Source organism: Saccoglossus kowalevskii, chromosome 2 (assembly GCF_978046115.1).
Source record: "Saccoglossus kowalevskii chromosome 2, keSacKowa6.1, whole genome shotgun sequence".
Classification (NCBI taxonomy): Eukaryota; Metazoa; Hemichordata; class Enteropneusta; family Harrimaniidae; genus Saccoglossus; species Saccoglossus kowalevskii.
Genome location: NC_140642.1, coordinates 14,139,111 through 14,162,097, shown reverse-complemented (window position 1 = coordinate 14,162,097; position 22,987 = coordinate 14,139,111). Strand labels below are relative to the sequence as shown.

The 22,987-nt window shown below is 35.0% G+C and overlaps 1 protein-coding gene across 1 annotated transcript; it reads right to left on the bottom strand.

Moving 5' to 3' along the window:
• Positions 1–576: 576 nt before the first annotated feature.
• LOC100378537 (acetyl-coenzyme A synthetase 2-like, mitochondrial) lies at positions 577–22,235 on the bottom strand. Its single transcript, XM_078013060.2, has 15 exons — positions 21,821–22,235; positions 20,946–21,042; positions 20,156–20,302; positions 19,700–19,752; positions 15,862–16,037; positions 14,893–15,045; positions 13,186–13,333; positions 10,762–10,899; positions 10,214–10,306; positions 9,918–10,027; positions 7,373–7,499; positions 6,836–6,963; positions 4,659–4,722; positions 2,973–3,097; positions 577–1,962 (listed from the first exon to the last, which is right to left on the bottom strand). The coding sequence occupies exons 1-15, from the start codon at positions 22,188–22,190 to the stop codon at positions 1,756–1,758; spliced, it is 2,136 nt and encodes a 711-aa protein (XP_077869186.2). The 5' UTR covers positions 22,191–22,235; the 3' UTR covers positions 577–1,755.
• Positions 22,236–22,987: the final 752 nt, after the last annotated feature.

The following is a 22,987-nucleotide window of genomic DNA, read 5'->3' as shown; positions in this document are numbered from 1 at the left end:
ACATCAACATTATAATGGCAAAAGGGTTAATGTGTAGTCTGCCGGTGGTCGTTGATCATTTTAGCACAACAGATAATACACCAAAACAGTCACTGAATATATATATACTGAATTAGATGCACCTCACTTTCTGAAATGTATTCCATGATAGATTCCACTTGGAATCCAACAGAGTACACCTAAGAATGGCGTGGTGATGCACTGTGCATAATTCTGCGTTAGCTCTGATTGGCGGTCTCCATAACTCCATAGTTCACTACCATGGGAACAAGCATGCACAGGCCGATTTAGTATATTATTCATAAATCATAGACAGCATCTAGTCTATGATAGATGGTGCCCCTAGTGTTATGAAGTGTCAATAATACTCTATTTCCTTTGCTAGTGCTTGCATGAATATGTGCATGACGAGTGATTTATGGTCACAAATCCAACATACAATTACATTCACTTCTATTAGCACAAATATGGTACTATGATCATAACATAGTAACCCATCAAATATACCATTGCAGGAAAACAGAAAATAGTTTCCCATATGCTATGTACTAATTGGTCTGGAATCACACTGATGAAAACCATTTTATCATCCTTTTATTTGTACTCTATTGTGTATCAATAACAAACATTCTGTTGAAAAAAAAAATACATTTGAACATGGGGAAAAAACATAAATTCCCTTAGGAATATTTTTAAAAACACTGGCAAAACTCTTTAAAGACGGCCTCTTGGAAGTTGTAACTAAGAAAACGTTAAAAGGAATGGGTATAGAAAACTAAAATGTACATCAAGCCTCACATGTAAAGGTGACTATTATTTTACCAGGTTTATTTAAAAGTGAAAAGTAAAACAAACTACGTTAAAAAAACACGAAATTATACAAATTGTCTTGATTTTTGTGATTTGTAACATGATTCATTAGGAAAAATTGGATAATTCTATTCAAATATGCTAACATAAATGAAACAAACGTTTACATGGTAACTATCGTTACTTCCTTTATATACATTTTAACTATTCGTTCCTGTAATTACCTCTTGGAAATTCATCTGGCTTAAAATGTTTGTAAATGAATATTATCATACATTATACCACTATTTTAGAATTCTATCAAAAGGTAGTAAAACATTTCAGGTTATTGATGTCACATTCAATCTCCCATCTTTGTTTACATTAGATGCAGATACACTAGCATCTAATGGGAAGATAATGTTTAATTAATTTTTCAATTCTGCAGAACATAATTACTCATCACATTTGCCTTTGTTAATGAACACTATAATTACATGACCCATCTGTACACTTATTTATAAACAGGGAATATTTGAAACAATCATAAAAATATGATCAATATTTGGAAGACAGAATAGTTCGGCAAACCTCTCTGGAATAAATATATATATCTATTGTCTTTTCTTCATACTAAAATACTACATGATGCTGAACTTCAAATATCATGCAAGTGCTAGTGGTTGGTATTTACAAATAAATGAGATACTACTTGGGGTAAGATATGTTGAACTAAGTCTACAAAAGCACACTCTGAAGTGTATCAAATGGGCTAAAAATAGTTCCATCGCGATTTCCAAACATTAATTATCATGTTTTAGGAACAGTAAAATATGTTAAAAACCAAATAAGTGTTAGGTTTTGTCATATTTGTGTATTTACTATTTTACTTGTTTTTGTTTAACTTCAGACCAAAATATATGAACATTTTGTGTACCTCATGATTCGTCTTATGTTTTTAAAAGTTTAAGAACTTAGGGAATCTTTTTTCTTTGTTAAATGCTTGTTTCTCTGTTCCATAATTACATCATGATTCTTAACGATGGCCTCCACAACGTTTGGTTCAGCAAGTGTGGTGATGTCACCCAAATCTTCATGTTCATTTGCAGCAATTTTACGTAGAATACGTCGCATAATTTTTCCAGATCTTGTCTTGGGTAATCCTGGAGCCACCTGTAATGGAGTCATTCAAAATTATTCATATTATACATATTAGAAATGTTATCTTTCTATCACTGACTGCGATAATGAAGCTACCACCAGCTGCTAAATAAGCTGTACATGCACACTATTTGCTAAGTTTACTTGGCAGCATTTTATCATAGCCAAACTCTTCCTCCCACCAAACACCAAGAAATTACCTCTTCTGTGTGTACACACGATGAGGTCTGAATTAAAGCCGAGTTTGGTTTTGATCTTTTAGAAGGACTTTATGTAGCGATCTTCAGTCGTACAAAACGCCAATCACTCAGTGAGTCAGCCATTTGAGAACAACATGGCTGGTGATGATTTTGCTGTCCTGTTTCTGCCCTTTGACCACTTCTCCAATTCTTATCTTCAGTGCCTTTAAACAATTTAAGTTTCTTCAATTTCCATTTAATTTGTTCAGTTGTTCATTCAAAACCCAGTTACCAAGTTTTTGTTGCATAATTTCGTATATTAATTTACCCTCTTCGTCAAGTCAGAAATTATGCAAAATTACAAACGATGTTGACTCCTAGGATGCCATGATTGAATCCATCCCTTTCTTCATTCAGAAGAAGGTGATGGATGATTTGATTTCGGCCTGATACCCAGGTCTATATGAGCTCAACCCTGAAATTCATCGGAGCAAAACTCAACTCAAATCGGTTTTTACTGGCTCAAGCTGTTGGGCTCCAATAAAATGCTGTCATGTAAACAAGGTACATGGCTTTAGTTATAGTATAAATTATTGACAAACATCTAGCGGTATAGTAATACTGTGGAAGGGTGTACATGTAGTATTAAAATATGTTGAATAACACACATGAGTCTACACTCCTTTGAAGTCATAATCTTAAAAGTCTTATTAATTTTGGAAATTAACAGTTTTATGACTTTTTAGTAGTTTTCTCTTTCTCTCAAATGAGTGACAATGTAATATTGTTGCAATAATTATAACATATATGAATTACAGCAAGACAAATGATAGGCAACTGTACCTGTATCATTTCTGGGACAGCATAACTTGCAATCTGTTGACGAACAAGTTCTTTCAGTTCCTCCATTATCTGTTCTTCAGGCTCTCCCTCTATATCATCTTTTAAAGTCACATAAGCATACACACCTGTATTGCAACAAACAATTTAAATACATAAAACTTGCATATCAGATAGAAGGCATCTAAAAAGATAATCAGTAGAAATCATACACTGCAAAACTTAAAATAAATAAAATAAGCATTTTGCAATACACAATCAGTGAGGATGTATTATTAAAGACCATAAGAATTTGTTGTTCATTATAAAGTTCAAAATTCAACTTTTGACATCTTCTATGCATATATAGAACATGGTGGGCATGAAAAAATCCCATTGTACAGGTATATAATAGAAAATACCAACATAGTAAATTACAGAATGTATGTATGAAATCTGGTTCATGACATATCATCATAGTAATAATTTTAGTGGTCATCAGTCGGCCATCTTTGATCAGAAAACAAAATTAAACTATTCTTAGTAGCCTACATACATTTCCTCAAAAAAAATAATAATATACATCAAATAAATAAATACATATATCATGTGAATTGGCAGACAATCACAAAATTACACAAGCAGCCTCTCAGCTGAGATAGCTCCGCTGTTAGCAATGCACATTTCAATTAAAGAACAGAAGATATCATTAGAAAATGAACAATATGCATAGTATCAATGCAATGGGACTTGCTGTTTTCAACAAGAATTCAAAAATATCATTTTTGACCATAAATGATTGTGGTTTTTAACAAGAAGAAAATATCACTTTTTACCAAAAATGACAAAAATATTCACCAAAATTAGATAATTAAAGATATTATTACAAAATGAACAAATCTGAGAGAGGTCCACATGTAGTACCTATATATGTAATATCAAAGCAATTGGACTTGTGGTTTTTAACAAGAAGTCGAAAATATCACTTTTTACCAAAAATGACAAAAATATTCACCAAAATTAGAGAATTAAAGATATCATTACAAAATGAATAAATCTGAGAGAGGTCCACATGTAATATCAAAGCAATTGGACTTGCAGTTTTTAACATCACTTTTTACCAAAAATATTCACCAAAATTAGGGAATTGAAGATATTATTACAAAATGAACAAATCTGAGAGAGATCCACATGTAGTACCTATATATGTAATATCAAAGCAATTGGACTAACGGTTTTTAACAAGAAGTCGAAAATATCAATTTTTACCAAAAATGACAAAAATATTCACCAAAATTAGAGAATTGAAGATATGATCATGAAATGAACAAATCTGAGAGAGGTCTACCCAAGGTACATATACACCAAGTATCAAAGCATTCAGGCCTCTAGTTTTCAAGAAGAAGTCGAAAATGTAAAACATTGACACGGACGTCAGACAGACCGGACGACGATGGACAATCACTCATATGATAAGCTCCGCTCGACAAAGTCGATAGAGGAGCTAAAAAAAACTTACTTTTGAAGAAATGTGTTTTTCAATGTATCAATAATCTCACTCATCTCTGTTTACACAATCAAACATTTCCAAGTATCCACTATAAACGCAGTGACACTATTGGTTAGAACTACCGATACCTTCAATTGACATGGAATTGAATGGCTTTCAAACATTGCTTATAAATAAAATCTGGATATCACATATCATACCTTCTCCTTTGATATCATGTGGAAATCCTACCACAGCTGTCTCTGCTACAGCGGGATGCTCATCCTAAGTGAAAGGAACAACCAAGAATATTACAATAATCATGTTAAATATATAAGGTTATTATAAGGATACCAAAAAGTATTCACAAAGACAGAACAGCAGGAGTATCGACGGCGTACTGTCTGAGTGATACATCATGGGAATGTCGAAATCCAAAAAGTTTAGAACAGAATCAGCGAACTTCTTTGTATGGAGTCCAGTCAAACCCTGGTTGCAGCCATGTTTGTTTTTATTATTAGAGGACGCTTACGAGCGTAATCATTCAATATTTGGAATTTGCATTTCCTAATATAGTAGGATGAAAATAACCCACAAAATTAGTCACGCTGTAACTTATATATGAACTGATTTATGAAGTTTACAATATATGACAATGTGTTAAACATTAACAATTACCACCATATACTGTATTTTCTCTATTAGAAGTGCATCTCTAAATGCATGTAAATAAACAAATTGCATTTACTGTATATTGAATCATCAAAATATAACTTATTTTGGAAATAAACACATCTCTGTCATTTATGTAAGTGCATGCATTAATCACAGAGTGAATAAGATAATTTCGCTGTCCATATTTGTATAATGGTTGAAATACAGGGGTGCTGAACAGTTCAATTTCCCACAACCTTTGCACACTAAAACAAGTCAGATTGTTTATTTACATCAAATTCGAACACGTGTTGCGCGACGACCCCTCCAGTTTAAGACATAGCAAAGAAAAAAATAGATCACAAGTGAAAGCATGTCCAAGTTATCACATTTTTAACAAACAAGATGGCCGCCAGTCGGCCATATTTGATCAAATTGCAAATTGAATTGACATGTACATGTATCCATTTATGACAGCTAAATATCAATGAAAATGATACATGGTGACAGAGATATAGTTATTTGGCCATCTTTGATCTGATTATGGAACAAACTGACATGTATGATGTATGTGCCAAATACAAATGAAAATGGTACATGAATCTTGGAAATATACATGTAGTAGTAACAGAGGTTTTTCTAAACTGAGGAACAGGGAAGCCCTGATACTTTTGGCTAGTGCCCTCTTACCGAATTGAAGTTTAAAGTCATAAATATATTTCTTGAGCCACACACTTCCGTGCTGCCGTACAAAATGAAATGATAGATACACCATTAAAATGCGCAGAAACCTTCTGATATGGCGTTTCCTTGTTGATCCGCCATGTTATTTCTTTGCTAACTTGATCACTCCACTCCCCCGCCTGTGAGTGCTCCCTCTTGTTAATTTTTTCTAAAATAAAACCCTGTAGTAAGGCCAAAAAGTCAGATGGCTGTCAATTGGCCATCTTTGATCCGATTTTAAAAACAAATCGTCATGGACATGTATCCTAACATGTATAATCTATGAACAAAGTTTGAACGAAAACTGACAAAGCATGTCCAAAATACAACATTTTCAAAAAACAAGATGGCTGCCAGTCGGCCATTTTGAATTGAATCGCTAAACCACTGCATGTGCATATGTCCCACATAAAGTACTAGGTACATTTAAAGAATGAACGGATTTGGTCCAACGGAATTTGAAATGTGACTCCGGACGGACAGATGCACGGACGGACGGACAGACAGAGGACATGTATCTTAACATGTATAATCTAAGTACCAAATTTGAATGAAAACTTACAAAACATGTCCAAAATACAACATTTTCAAAAAACAAGATGGCTGCCAGTCGGCCATTTTGAATCTAATCGCTAAACCACTGCATGTGCATATGTCCTACATAAAGTACTTGGCACATGCAAAGAATGAACAAAATCGGTCCAAAGGATTCTGAAATATAACTCGGACGGACGGACGGACAGACAGACAGACAGACAGACAGACAGACAGACGGACGGACAGACGGACGAACGGACGAACGGACGGACGGACGGACGGACGGACAGACGGACGGACGGACGGACGGACGGACGGAGACCGAATCATAAGTCCCCGTTTTCGGACTTCGTTCGAACGAGGACTAACAAGAATAAAGCAAAAACTAAAAAGTTCAACTGCACATACTAAATAAGAAACTACAGAAAAACAGTCTCAAAATCTTGTATAGCACAATTTCAGTGACAATATAAAAAAATCTCACCATGGCATCTTCAACTTCAGCTGTACCCAGCCGATGTCCACTGACGTTAATGACATCATCCATACGACCAGTGATCAAATAGTAACCATAGTGATCACGATGTGCACCATCACCAGAAAAATACAACCCTACAAATTTAAATAAGAATACATTATCCACTTGACGACAATGACTACAGTATAATTTTTTAGGTACTGCAGATAAAAGGTACAACTTTTATGACGTTGTTATGGAATAAAAATCCCAGAACCTCGCCCCAAATCCCCCCACGCCCACAGAATAGAAACCTGTGACACAACTTACAATGTAATTCATCATGGCAATATTGTCTATAATTAATGTTCTTTGATGATAAATCGAACTATATTGGCCAATCTATCCAATTCCAATAACTAACTCTACTGTATCCAATCGAATGAGTGATTTTAATTCAATTTTTAGCACTATACTGATAACTAAAATCAAATATAACTTTGAGTCAACAGAAAATGTATCTTGCTCCATTTTTCAGAATTTATTACCAATATATTGATTTACCTGGATAGGTTTTAAAGTATGTATCAATGTAGCGCTGATGATCACCATATACTGTACGTGCAATACCGGGCCACGGCGTTCGAACACATAATGCACCATATGCATCGTTACCTTTCATTTCCTTATCCTGCAAATTAGAATACAACTAGTTATGACATCACAGATAGGACAACAAAACACACATTGATAACAGATATATATTGAAGTGGCAGCAAGGTTACTAACAAAGACTAACTGCGGTGGCAGTAACTCCAATATTAGTGCACAAGTTCAGACGATAGACAGGCATAGGTTGTCATAAGCAAATTTAATTATACAATAAATATAAACTTCATAGCAATGGGAAAAATTTACAACCATAAATGCTGGTCTTTGGGTACCAAATTTATAAATCACCAATAATAACCATTGTGGGGAAAATTTACCAGTTCATTGTCTTTGGACATCAGGTGATGTTATATTGCATTTCATTGGCCCTGGAACCTGCGTAATGTTGTGACATTTAAGTCATGATCAAATAAACATTATGAAAATTTTAGTCAGAACCATGTATGTTCCCAGGTGCCATGCAGACAACCTAACAGTCTATTCTAGACTATAGAAAAAACACATTGCCTGTTGACACAGTTCTTCTGATTCATTTCATCTATTCGTTTTTCAGTAGGCAATGTGTTAAGGTATTGAGAAGTATATGTACAAAATAGCAAAAAAACCAAACTATATTATTATACATCTTCCTGATCTAAGCTCTTGGTGTACGTAGGAAGCCCAAAACTGTACCAAGTGCTTTTGCTACTTTTTTAAAATTTTGCACCATCTTGGAAATACTATGTCACAATTCTATATTTGAAATCGCATTTCCTGATAGAGTTGGATGCAGATATCCTGTGCAATACCACAAAATTACAGCACGCTGTGACTTATGGAGATGTATAATAATGTGCAGTAGCATGTAGTTAAACTTGCATGTTATGCCACATACATTAGAGACGAAAGTAGTCACATTATGAAGAAAATCTTGAGAATGTATAGTAATATGAAACAGAGCAGACAGCTTCACAAACTGATGAGAACAATAATACCCGTACTGTGAAAAAAAAAATCAAATTTCATGATTTTCCCCCCATAAAAATATGTGTTTTGCGAAACTACGACCATCTACATTAAGCACACAAGCTTGCATGCAATTTGCACAAAGCTTTCATAACTGTATGTATAATATTTCATCATTTTCCTCTAACTTTAAAGAAGTAATAGCTGTAACTATTGAACTATTAGGTTTAATTAATAATAAACATTTCTTGTTATCATTAACAGCCATTGCCGAAATGTGAACACTGAAAGCATAGCATATACGCTAAAGTTGTACATTATCATTTGCAAGAAAAAAATGATGGCTGCAGGGTTGCCTCCAGGTCTATTGAATTCCAATTTTGTCAAGCGAACATTATGAAATGACGACTTACCAAGGACCCTTGGCGAAATGTTGCACACATTGCCATCTTGAGAGACTAAGTGGATTGACATACAACCTGATGATTTTATGTGTCATTTTCCATAATTGTGTACATCATGTGGCATAATATTTTACACTCCCCAACATATGACTTATTCAAATGAAATGGTGACTACACAACCCTTAGTTTTCACATCACATTTTAGGTGACAATCGCTTTGCCTATGAAGTTGTGTTTAAAACAATATTTGGTCATCTTTATGTGGTTATATTCGAACAAAAAAATGTTCAAATTCATTTTGATTGTCGCTTTAATTAATGATTAAAGATCAACAGCATTTTCATCCAAATGATAGAAAATGTTTATAAGAAATTTTGGAGAAAAAAATGTTATTGATTAAAAGTGAATTTCACTTTGTCTGTGTTAGACAATTGCAGAAGACTGCATGTACAAGAAAACATTTTGCAACAAACAAGTCATGCACAATTAAAGATATGTAACTACAAGCAAATAGCGCAAAGATTAGTTTTGTAGTGTGGCTGTGATTACCTTCTCCTGGACACCAGGTATCGACATTAAATTCATACATATGGAGGAGACATTGTGGATGGAGAAAAAAAGACAAAATATGTATGAGTAAAACATATAATAGAATCTATATCTAAACTAGATTTTAAGATGAACTAATGGTTCATTTACCCCAAAAATATCAATCACTCCACAGTGAGAAAATGCAATACACTCAATAAACTCTATCAATAGTCATTAAATTCAAATAAAATTATTCATACGGTACTCAAGAATATAACCTCAAACATGCCAACATATTAGATACAAGACTGAGAAATGATTTAACAACACAGACGAACAAACACACAGACAGAAGGCACCAATAAATTTAAAGTGACTATTTTGATATATAACACTACATGGTAGACATATATGACCATCATGGGACACAACATTGTGTAATATACAGATTACATCAAGTATGAATTATGTAAGAGATGACAACATATTAATGGACAATGAACCATGCATCATACATGTGCTTTTCAATAATTGATAATGAAACAAATAGTACTGACCATGTCATGCATGAGAACAAGTTCTATTCCAGGTAAAGCTCTCATTGGTCCAAGCCTCAATTCACCAAATGGCTCTGATGGACGTGGAGAAATTAATATACCCCCAGTTTCTGATAAAAGAAAAAAAATGTCTTCAAGTTTTTGAAAATGAAATTGGGTTAACCAGGTCACGAAGCCGTTTGACAAAAAATTAATAATCATAACTTTTATGGTTTCATCACCAAAAGGACTTACTAGTTTGAAAATTGGAATAGATCAAAACCATAAGGGAGTTACTAACATTTTTTTTTACTCACCGGTTTGCCACCAAGTGTCGACCAAAGTACATCGCTTTTGCCCAACAACGTTGTAATACCATTCCCAAGCTTCATGATTCAGGGGTTCACCAACTGTGTGTACAAACATGATGAGATACATGTAACAGCATGCTGGGTTTTCTTGGCGTGGGTGTGTGGGTGTGTGGGGGTGGGGGGGGGGGCATTGCATTTTTCCTACATTGGTCCAAGTTATAAACTGTTTTATTAGTCAAAATTGAAAAATATTTTTATTAGCCATATTTGCCATTGTTTTTGTTGGCTAATGTGTGGTTTTTAAAAATGCAACGAATTTACCAGAAATAACCCACACACTGTTACCTGAGAGGGGATTACGGGAACATAACAAACCAACAATAAATAGTGTACCATAATTTTGAAGTCATTGAATCATTATAAAACCAAAAAATATATGTTTAGTATTTAAAAGTATGTTTGATATTACAAATCCTGCTACTGGTCCAAATTTGCATAAACATTGAATAAACACATTTATGTTACATAAATACCCATGATGCATTGCAACACACCTGATCCGATAGTTTTAAGAGATGATCTATCGTACTTGTTGACATGTTTCTCACCAGACTTCAATAATAATCTAATAGCAGTCGGAGCACAGTAAAGCTGGTTAACCTTCAACCGCTCTACCATCTCCCAGTAACGACCTACCAAACAAAGAAAGATTTGATGTATTCATTATTACACGCAGTCACTTCAATTTGATACATGATTCAGAACCGGAATATCGTGCATTATTTAAAGTGTGTATTGACCGTCACCACTTGTACAGACCAATGTTACACAAGATGGCGGTGCTTTTAAACGTAGGGATTGAATTTTTTTTTACCAGAAATGTAAGATTGTTTTGGAGGGTAAAATTTATATATACGAGTATTATCTGAGAGGCATATAATACAAATATTACAGCCCAAATATGGGTGCAAAGAGAAAATATGCCCTTTAAACAATGGGCAAATAATTTGGGCTGCAACTTATAATATGATGTGATGTTTGACAGTGAACAATGGTATATTAACCTACCAAGGTCTGGATATGTTGGTATACTTTCAACAACACAGTGGTAGCTCCATTAAACAATGGTATATTAACCTACCAGGGTCTGGATATGGTGGTATACTTTCAACAACACAGTGGTAGCTCCATTAAACAATGGTATATTAACCTACTAGGGTCTGGATATGTTGGTACACTTTCAAACAACACAGTGGTCGCTCCATTAAGCAATGGTCAATTAACCTACCAGGGTCTGGATATGTTGGTACACTTTCAAACAACACAGTGGTCGCTCCATTAAGCAATGGTCTATAAATCTACCAGGGTCTGGATACGTTGGTATACTCTCAAACAACACAGTGGTAGCTCTATTAAACAATGGTCTATTAACCTACCAGGGTCTGGATATGTTGGTATACTTTCAAACAACACAGTGGTACCTCCATTAAACAATGGTCTATTAACCTACCAGGGTCTGGATATGTTGGTATACTTTCAAACACAGCGGTAGCTCCATTAAACAATGGTATATTAACCTACCAGGGTCTGGATATGTTGGTATACTCTCAAACAACACAGTGGTAGCTCTATTAAACAATAGTCAATTAACCTACCAGGGTCTGGATATGTTGGTACACTTTCAAACAACACAGTGGTCGCTCCATTAAGCAATGGTCTATAAATCTACCAGGGTCTGGATACGTTGGTATACTCTCAAACAACACAGTGGTAGCTCTATTAAACAATGGTCAATTAACCTACCAGGGTCTGGATATGTTGGTATACTCTCAAACAACACAGTGGTAGCTCCATTAAACAATGGTCTATTAACCTACCAGGGTCTGGATATGTTGGTATACTTTCAAACACAGCGGTAGCTCCATTAAACAATGGTATATTAACCTACCAGGGTCTGGATATGTTGGTATACTTTCAAACAACACAGTGGTACCTCCATTAAACAATGGTCTATTAACCTACCAGGGTCTGGATATGTTGGTATACTTTCAAACACAGCGGTAGCTCCATTAAACAATGGTATATTAACCTACCAGGGTCTGGATATGTTGGTATACTCTCAAACAACACAGTGGTAGCTCCATTAAACAATGGTCTATTAACCTACCAGGGTCTGGATACGCTGGTATACTCTCAAACAACACAGTGGTAGCTCTATTAAACAATGGTCAATTAACCTACCAGGGTCTGGATATGTTGGTATACTCTCAAACAACACAGTGGTAGCTCCATTAAACAATGGTCTATTAACCTACCAGGGTCTGGATACGCTGGTATACTCTCAAACAACACAGTGGTAGCTCTATTAAACAATGGTCAATTAACCTACCAGGGTCTGGATATGTTGGTACACTTTCAAACAACACAGTGGTCGCTCCATTAAGCAATGGTCTATAAATCTACCAGGGTCTGGATACGTTGGTATACTCTCAAACAACACAGTGGTAGCTCTATTAAACAATGGTCTATTAACCTACCAGGGTCTGGATATGTTGGTATACTTTCAAACAACACAGTGGTACCTCCATTAAACAATGGTCTATTAACCTACCAGGGTCTGGATATGTTGGTATACTTTCAAACACAGCGGTAGCTCCATTAAACAATGGTATATTAACCTACCAGGGTCTGGATATGTTGGTATACTCTCAAACAACACAGTGGTAGCTCCATTAAACAATGGTCTATTAACCTACCAGGGTCTGGATATGGTGGTATACTCTCAAACAACACAGTGGTAGCTCTATTAAACAATGGTCAATTAACCTACCAGGGTCTGGATATGTTGGTATACTCTCAAACAACACAGTGGTAGCTCCATTAAACAATGGTCTATTAACCTACCAGGGTCTGGATACGCTGGTATACTCTCAAACAACACAGTGGTAGCTCTATTAAACAATGGTCTATTAACCTACCAGGGTCTGGATATGTTGGTATACTCTCAAACAACACAGTGGTAGCTCCATTAAACAATGGTCCATACACAACATATGAATGACCAGTAATCCATCCAATGTCAGCAACACATGCAAAGATGTCATCTTCTTGGTAGTCAAAAACAGTCTGTAAAAAATGAATATTAGTTAAGCATTCAAGAAAACAATTTTCCTATTGTATATTCCATCCGCTATGATTATGTATAAATTTACATTTTAATTTGGCATTATAGTAATATAAACATGTCAGGAATATGATTACGGTGAGTATTGTGAGATATTGCTCTGGAACAGCATTAATTAAAACAAAATCAGCCATTTTGAATACATGTATAATGAATATATAAAATTTGAACATAATCAGTCAAAGCATGTCAGAGATAAGGCTCAAGAAGTCCATTCATTAAAATAAAATGGCCGCTAGTCAGCCATTCTGAATCCGATCTGAAAAATAAAATGACGTGAATCAGGAAACTGTAATGTCTAATGCTTGATATTTGATAATTTGTTAGCACAAAAATGGCCACCAATCGTTCATTTTTAATAGGATCGTCAAATAATATATCTGTATATCTATGACATGATGTATAATGAATATTTCAAATTTGAACATAATCAGTCAAAGCAAGTCAGAGATAGAGCACTAGAACCACATTCATTAAAACAAAATGGCGGCCAGTGGGCCATTTTGAATCTTATCTGCCTGTCGGCTGAGATATAGTAGCTCTGCTGTTAGCAATGCACATTTCAATTAAAGAACTGAAAATATTCATTAAAATTAGATAATTGAAGATATCACCACGAAATGAACAAATCTGAGAGAGGTCTACCTGAGGTACCTATATGTATAGTATCAAAGCAATCGGACTTGCGGTTTTCAACAAGAAGTCAAAAATATCACTTTTTACCAAAAATTGCAAAAATATTCACCAAAATTAGAGAATTAAAGATATCATCACGAAATGAACAAATCTGTGAGAGGTCCACATGTAGTACCTATATATGTAATAGAAAAGCAATCAGACTTATGGTTTTCAACAAGAATTTGAAAATATCACTTTTTACCGAAAATTACAAAAATATTCACCAAAATTAGAGAATTAAAGATATCATTACAAAATGAACAAATCTGAGAGAGGTCCACATTTAGTACCTATATATGCAATATCAAAGCAATCAGACTTGCAGTATCATCCTATATGACATAGTTTGTTAGAACTGGCAGCGAAGCCGCCTATTAGTTCTTCCAGCTATGGAATATAGGATGATACTTACGTCCGCACCCCCCATAAGAAATGACCAATATCAACGATGGTCGGAGTGATTGGAGTGATTGCGCAAGCGTACACATGCTATTCCAGAAATGGGGGACCCTCCCTCTGGAGGTGATCCCCCATCCAACAGATTTTAATCCGAGTTGGGGTTACTGACAAGTCAATAACCAGTTATTAGATAACTTTTAGTTATCATAACAGTATGCAAGTATCATCCTATATTCCATAGTTAGAAGAACTAATGAGCAGCTTCGCCACCAGTTTTAACAAATTAAACCGACTGTCAGAATAGTATTCCCTCACATTTGGACATGGATGAGATAAAAAAAAATACATGTAGATTGAAGTTGACATTTAATTGAATGAATCTATGCTATCTCAACAAAACAATTTTAAATTTGTATTGCCTTACCTGGTGTGTGAAGCCAGCATACAGTAGGTATCCAGCCTGTGTATGGACTAAACCTTTAGGTTGACCAGTACTACCTGAAGTATACAGCATAAATAGCATATCTTCACTATCCATTATTTCCGGGTTACATTCTGTAGGCTGGCCAGCAAGTTCCTATACAAAACAAATACATGTTTACATTAGACTATAATATTGCTCCTATTTTTGAAAATATAAATTCTTGATATTTTTCTGTGCAAGATGGAGATAAAAAGAAAGGGTAACCAAGCATTCCACAAGAATGTGAATTCCCAAATGTTATAGCTTAATCTTATAGCAATTTTAAAATGAATATTGGTCAAAGTTCATAAAACTAGTCACAGAAAAAAAAGTGTCTCTCACAAAGGAAGCTGTGAAGGAAAGTAACCTAATGTGACTAAATAATATATGGACTCTGGTAAATTTTAGTATATGGCTGTCAGTTTACATCCCCTTGTAACGACGTCTTACTATCTATAATGTGTTTTAATTCAACTTGCTATTTTCTAAACACACACCTGTAGGTATGATAGTATTTGTATTCATATATTAATGATGCGTGCAAGATGTTGGAGAATACAAAGTTTTGAGAGGCTTAAATTTAAGCTGTTTTGGTCTGATTGTATTATTTGAATTCCATTTATCTGCTTAAATTTAACATAATAATTGCTGTGTTGTGAAAATAGAAATAGAAATCTGAATTCCTGTTACAGGCTGCTTTAAATCCTGTCAGAAAGAAGATAGAGAATGTAATTCGTTAAGTTATTTGATCCGATTTTATAGATGTATTGTAAACCAATGAGTGGAATCAAAAACAAACTGAGCCCCGTAACGCATTTTTTTTAGATAAAATAAAGTTATACACAGTGAGTATAATTTAATTGCAAGATGTCAATAACAAAATTGTGTGTTCTATTTGGCAATACATATAAATAAATATGGCAATCTTACAGCTTCCACTGGTATATCCAGCTCTCCCATTGGTACCTCAGCTCCAGTTCTCTGTGTTACAAACACCTTCTTAACAGTCGGACAACTCGCAACAGCTGCATCTACAGTTTTCTTTAAATCAATTATTTTTCCTCCACGTACTCCTTGATCTGTTGTTATGACAACCTCTGACGATGCTAGAGAAAATAATTGATAAACAAGTCCTGTCATTCCACTTGCTGTTCAACAGCGAACAAAACTGCAGTGAGCCAGCCATTTTGAATCAGAATTTAAAACAATTGCATGGTAATATGTGTGACAATGATGGATAAAATTTAGTTTTAAAGTTTGATTGCAATTAGTCAATGCATGTCAGAGATATGACCATAGAACAGTATTTGTTCAAACAAAAATAGCCACCTGATGGCCATTTTGAATCTGAAAACACAAACATCAAGCTCCATCACGGGTTGAACGAGATCTCCCATGAAGGTTGGTTTAGATGGGCTTTCAGGATCAGACAATTACAAAATATTAAATCAGGGAGATAATTGAAAAAAATGATAAAATCAAACCTAAATCAAAGTTAAACTGTAAATAGCTCCTGTGTGATCAGAGCATGTATTATAAAGGTATAGGCTTTGCCTAATAAGTGAATGTAGGTCATTCCATCAATAAAATTGATCAAGATGTCTGAGAATCTATGACATACTGTATATGGAAACACATGATTTTGATATGGGTATTTTGAAAAACATGCAAGGACACTATACTTGTAAACAAAGGGCACTAATGAGGCACTCTATGAATGAGGTATTTCTAGAGGTCGGGGTTTGTCTCGTCTGCAGTTGAATAATTTTTGCTTTGATTTTCTTATGGGTTTTTTTCCCAATGCGACTTAATTTCACTTGTTTTTTTTAATTCTTGGTAATGAGTGTCATTAGCGATGGAGTAGTAAAAACCGCAATTAACCTCAGTGCAGCAAATCGGGATAGATCTTCCTGACGCAATGGGCAAATTTCACTATTTCCGCTGACAAGTAAAATCTGCTAAATTAAACCTACGTGAACATGTAAAGTAACAACAGATTGTTTCCTTGACAGATTCTTGAAATTAAATCATCAAAATAGAACAGATAAATAAAAACATCATAGTTTAATGTTCGTCCGGACTTTGAGCCCTTGAAAGTAAGTGATCCAGCCCTTACATACGCAAACGATTGAAATTTGTTTAATTGCTATCAAATTATCACTCTAAAAAACAAAATTCATTTGTGAGACATGCTTTTGATATAAACCGAAGATCGCGATCGACCCTACACAAAACTACCGCCATTTTGTCTTCCTTGTCCTCGTTCGGCAAAAACAAAAAACTTGCATATTTACTATTTGTTTAATGAGTGCATTTTTGTTTAAAAATATCAAACAAGAATATACACTAAGTAAAATAGGAATCAACTGCTTCGTTTTATTTGAGTAAGATGGAAACCATGCGAAAACAAATGTGAAACATTACTGTATGCTCGAGGAGAAGACACTGGGAGTCGTGTGCAAAGAGATTGTTTACAAATTAGATCACATTGGAAGTGCTTTCAGTCACGGTGTGTAGCTCCAATGCGTAAAATAGAAAATTTATATCTTGAACAAGTCATTGAAAATGACACAGTCCCTGTTAAGTTCTCTTTGTGCTTGTCATATTAAAGCGAAGGAGTTGTCGCGAGCGTGGCCAAAAAAAAAACAGCCGTTATTCAGCCATATTTGATCTGATTATGAAACACACTGATATGTATAATGTATGTGCCAAATACGAATGAAAATGATACATAAATTGTGGAAATATAGTAGTAAGGCCAAAAAGTCAGATGGCTGTCAATCGGCCATCCTTGACCAGGTTTTGAAACAAATTGTCATGGACATGCATCCTAACATGTATAAAGTACATGTATGTGCCAAATTTGAATGAAAACTGACAAAGCATGTCCAAAATACAACATTTTCAAAAAACAAGATGGCTGCCAGTCGGCCATTTTGAATCGAATCGTTAAACCACTGCATGTGCATATGTCCAACATAAGGTACTAGGCACATGCAAAGAATAAACGGAATCGGTCCACAGGATTCTGAAATATGACGCTGGACAGACGGACACACGGACGGACAGATTCAGGAACTCACGAACGGTCGGGGACATGTATCCTAACATGTATGATCTATGTACTAAATTTGAATGAAAACTGACAAAGCTTGTCCAAAATACAACATTTTCAAAAAACAAGATGGCTGCCAGTCGGCCATCTTTGATCCAATTGTGAAATAAACCATCATGGAGATGTATCCTAACATGTATAATCTATGTAACAAGATGGCTGCCAGTCGGCCATTTTGAATCGAATCGCTAAACCACTGCATGTGCATATGTCCCACATAAAGTACTAGGCACATGCAAAGAATGAACGGAATCGGTCCAAGGGATTCTGAGATATGACTCCGGACGAACGCACAGACTTAGGACGGACGGAGACCGAATTATAAGTCCTCGTTTTCGGACTTCGTCCGAACGGGGACTAATAAAACTGACAAACTTCCTTGCTGTTGCTGTCGAGACGAGGGGATTCAGCTTTCCTTTTCTCTGCTCGTGGCGTCACAATAGCGGTGAAGGTCAGTACTGGGTTGAACCGACAGCCATGGCCACTATATTTTGAATGAACATAAATAATTTTTGAACCCAATAATAGTGATCACTGTGATTATTATATAAATTTCTGGAACAATACTGAAAAAAAATCATTGATTTTCTTCTATATTCATGCTTGAAAGTAGGCCGAAGTATCCGCAGGTGAATAAGAGTATCCAAATAATAAGTTAGAATCGATCAGTTCACACGAATTGTTCTGTTCTGATTCATCATTGCAAAACAATGGCCTGGAAACGGCCCAGCTTGAGGGAAACAGTATCGTGGAAAAAAAGAACAGTATCGGACCCGATACCCTTAAAAGACCTGATGAGAACACTGCAGAATCGTGGGCAAAACGAAAGTTAAGCGGCTATTGTCTAAGCGACGCAGACCCGAGGAGAACACTGTGCATGTTACCAGCACATTTATGAATCAAGATTGGCAGAAAGTTGTATGGCATCTGTCTTTGATTTTGTCTATTGATGAATATGACGCACAAAGTGAAATTGAACTTGCATTCATGAAAATCAGAAAGGGTACTGCTTTTTCGTCAAACTGAAAAAATGTCCGCGTCACTCTTGTAACTGCGTATGCGTACTCCCCATACTCGCATACATTTGATGTTTTTAGATGCTGTATCTGCTCAAATAACATCCATCATGATATAATAAATCATTATATATTAAAATTCACAAATTTGCAGACCTTCCAATGAAATATTACCAGTAATTTTTGCGACAGAATATGTTATTGCAATAGGCTACTCACCCTAGTCAAGTATTTGTTAAGAAACTTTAAAGACTGTAAGTTATAAATTAATTAATGGGATAATTGACTAATTAATATGCATGGAATTGCAACAAAATCTAATCAGCACATCTACTCATCATATATTAGCTGTGTGCCAAATTTCATTTGAATTGAAATTTTGTAAATCTTGAGTTATCAGTGAAACAAATTTTAGTCACAGATTCACAGAATCACAGAGCTGGTACCACATAAGCTCCATATCATGGGAGCTGAAAAGTAAATTTTAAAAAAATCAGATTAGTTCTGATTTTTAATCAGATTGGGGAAAATCCTACCCTGTTTTTATAAGTCCTCGTATTCACACTTTGGCTGAATGGTTAGTACACATATCTTTTATAATCATATTTGCACTTTACAATAAATAAAATGCACATACCAGCTCTAATTCGACTTCCAAGTGCTTCAGCACTAAAACCAGCAAATACAACACTGTATCAAAACAAAAACAAGAATTACATTTGCTATTGAATTACTGATGTGAGGACCAGCAGTAAATCAAACGTAATAAATTTTTTTATTAAAACAAGAAAGGGGTAATCAAATATATTCCATGGAATTGTATCTTAGAATGTGGTTGTTTTTTCTAATTTCAATGACTACCGGTAGTTCATATAAACAACAAAATCCATGGGAATCAGGGCTAAGGATCACTCTACAAACATTTGAGAATATTGCTGTCCATTCCATAGCAGTTATATTCAGAGCAAAATTACAACTTTCTGATCACTCGTTGACAGAATAAAGTTTCTATATTTAATGATAGATTTCTCTTGCATATACAAGCTATACAATAGATCAATAGTAGTATGACATATATTGACAGATAAGTTACCTGTGAACTGCACCAATACGAGCACATGCTAACATGGCTGCCACAGAAAGAGGTGACACTGGCATATAAATGCATACTCTATCGCCTTTCAGCACACCATGATTCTTGAGAACATTTGCGAACTGATTCATCAACTCGTACAGCTCCCTGTGAACAAAAAGTGCAGTAGTTACATTTTGAGTTTACTTTTCTATGGTTCTTGGATCATATTTAAATGATTTCAATTCAAATAAGGAGTGGACCATTTGCAATGGAGGAGGTTTAAAATATAAATAGAGGGGAATTTAGAGAGTGATAAGTAAGTGGAGTGAAATTAAGGATTGCATAAAATAAACCACATTGTGAAGGAAATCTAGACGATGCCAACCACTTTAAATGATGAAATGAAATTTATGATTTGTTATTTTAATTACAGATATGGTTTCATTAAAAATTATTATAAGTCTAAAAAATTCTAAATGGTATGCAAGACATACACACAATACTTTTGATAAAAAGTGAAATTAAATTACTATAATCTAAAATTGGTTATTCAGGTACACAGACATATAGCTAATAATGGATAGAAACATCTGTTGACACAAGAACAATGAGGGGTTTAGTTTCCATGGAAACCATGTGGTCATTTGTGCAACTTTTAGGTTAATCTCATTCAATGACAAATAAAATTAATATTAATATTTATGGTAAAAATACCGAAGTTGCCAAATGAGAGACTTGCTTAAGGGGAACACTGAATTGATAACATCTGAATTCAAGAATAATGGAAGAGAATCAGATTGGTACTTACTTGTATGTCAGTGTTTCATGCATATTTGGTTCATCTTTTTCCCATATCAATGCAATTTTATCAGGAGTTCTATCTTTATGTCTATCAACACAGTTAACTACAACAGAAACAAATAACACAAAAGATGATTTTCTGTTCATTGCTTTATCTCACAGATTGCAAGTTAAGGCGTGATTCAAACTTCTGTCGCAAAAATTGAATGATTTGATTTTGAATTTAAATTTAAAACTCAATGTTAAAATGTTGATTCATTCAAGGAATTTTTCTCTAATTGTTTTGCTGTTATAATATAGTCAATTAGTTTCATCAGTAATAGTTTTTTGTTTGTGTTGACTATATGAATAAACTTCTGGATTTTATTGAGGTGTTTGAACTGGTCATTTGATTTTGAGGTGTTTGAACTGGTCATTTGATTTTGTGAAAATTGTAAACAATGTCTTTCAAATCAGGATTTGAACTTTACACTTGCATGAGTAATGACTGCATGACCCAAAATTTATACATCTACTACAGCAGCAACATTGACAATGACCAAAATGCAAAACACTTATGACCAAGTTGAAGGTTGTGTTGTTAATTCAAATTCCAGCACAAACAAACTGAGATAAGGGATGGACCAAGTAAAGGCTCTGGGTGGGGCGATAGCAAAAATACTATGTACCGGTATTTTTTTTACAGCACTCAGTTTTGTGGTTATGTTTTCCCCCGTGATGTATTTGCTGTAATTTGTTTCCATGATTTTATCCTGTACAAATTCGCTTTCCAATTCTTTCATCGCCCACCCCCACCGAGTTATTAATGGTCAACCCCTAATGACCCCAATCATAAAAAGACAGTGATACACATCACGCCGAGCCGAAATGAAAGATAGTTACCCGTGACGTTCAGTTGCCCTCCTTGGAACCAGGCAATTTTTCCTTTCGTAAAATCACAATTCATTACTTGGTCAAATTCACGGTACCAATCAAGTCGACTTTTAGCCAGAGTCCCCCAAAATAATGCCGGGTCTCTCAGACTGAAATCGTGGAGGTCTTTGTAACTCTGAATGTTCAGGCCATGTTTCTCGTTAAATACTTGCACTTCGGGAATGATTGTTGAACAGATACCGTTACTTGACGTCCGCGAAATGACAGGGTTTGGCCATTTCCCAATAAGGTGCTTGGCAATCGTCGGCGATGGTCTGATGCAGAAATGGCAAGGATGCCGCAATGCTATTGGTAAGGCGCGAAATACCGTGGAAGCCATTTTTAACAGACTGCAACACTCTTGTTTTGGAATAGAAGGTCAGAGGTCGCCACGTAGTGAAAGCAGGTCGGGTCGTCTCAGGTTCATGATGGAGTGTGATGTAAACACCAGTGGGGGCGGTCGCCCCTCGAAAAAATATTGGGGCCCCTCCCAAATCAAGTTGAAACCCTTTGTGTCAGCAAAGTTTGCCCACAGGGAGTTGGACAAATTGATGTATTTTAATAAATTATTAAATAACAAAATGTTATATAACTATTCCCCTCCCCTTCCTGGTATCGATTTCAAGTAATCACTGATCTTTGTTTATACCACTCTTTCCCTTATCACAATCTTTGTTACGCGCTAATTTATATGCAGATTTTAACGTTCGATGTAGACACACGCTATAGTAGATATTTAGATGTGAATGGATTCGTAAATCTTAGCTGGTTTTTGCCCAAGTATTTTGTACAGGTATCTGTCAAAAATTAATGATTTACCGGGGCAAATATGAACTGCCATATTATATTCATTGTGCGACTAAGTATTATTTGAAAAGTAAATAAAACGTCCTCCAGGAATAAACTATCGTGTTGTAATCTTTTCTTTGTATACAAATCAACTCAAATAGTTGGAGTGATTGCAATGCATGTAAAGCATACAGCTAATCAGAGTTAACATAGCATATGACAATGGACAGATGTTGAATTGCCAAAGAATGCAAATAGTTAGTGTCTGCCTCCTGACAATCTACATTCTCAAACACTACAATCTTTGTTTTTGAAGTGCGTTTTTTAATTAGTCTTAGCTCTGTTTCA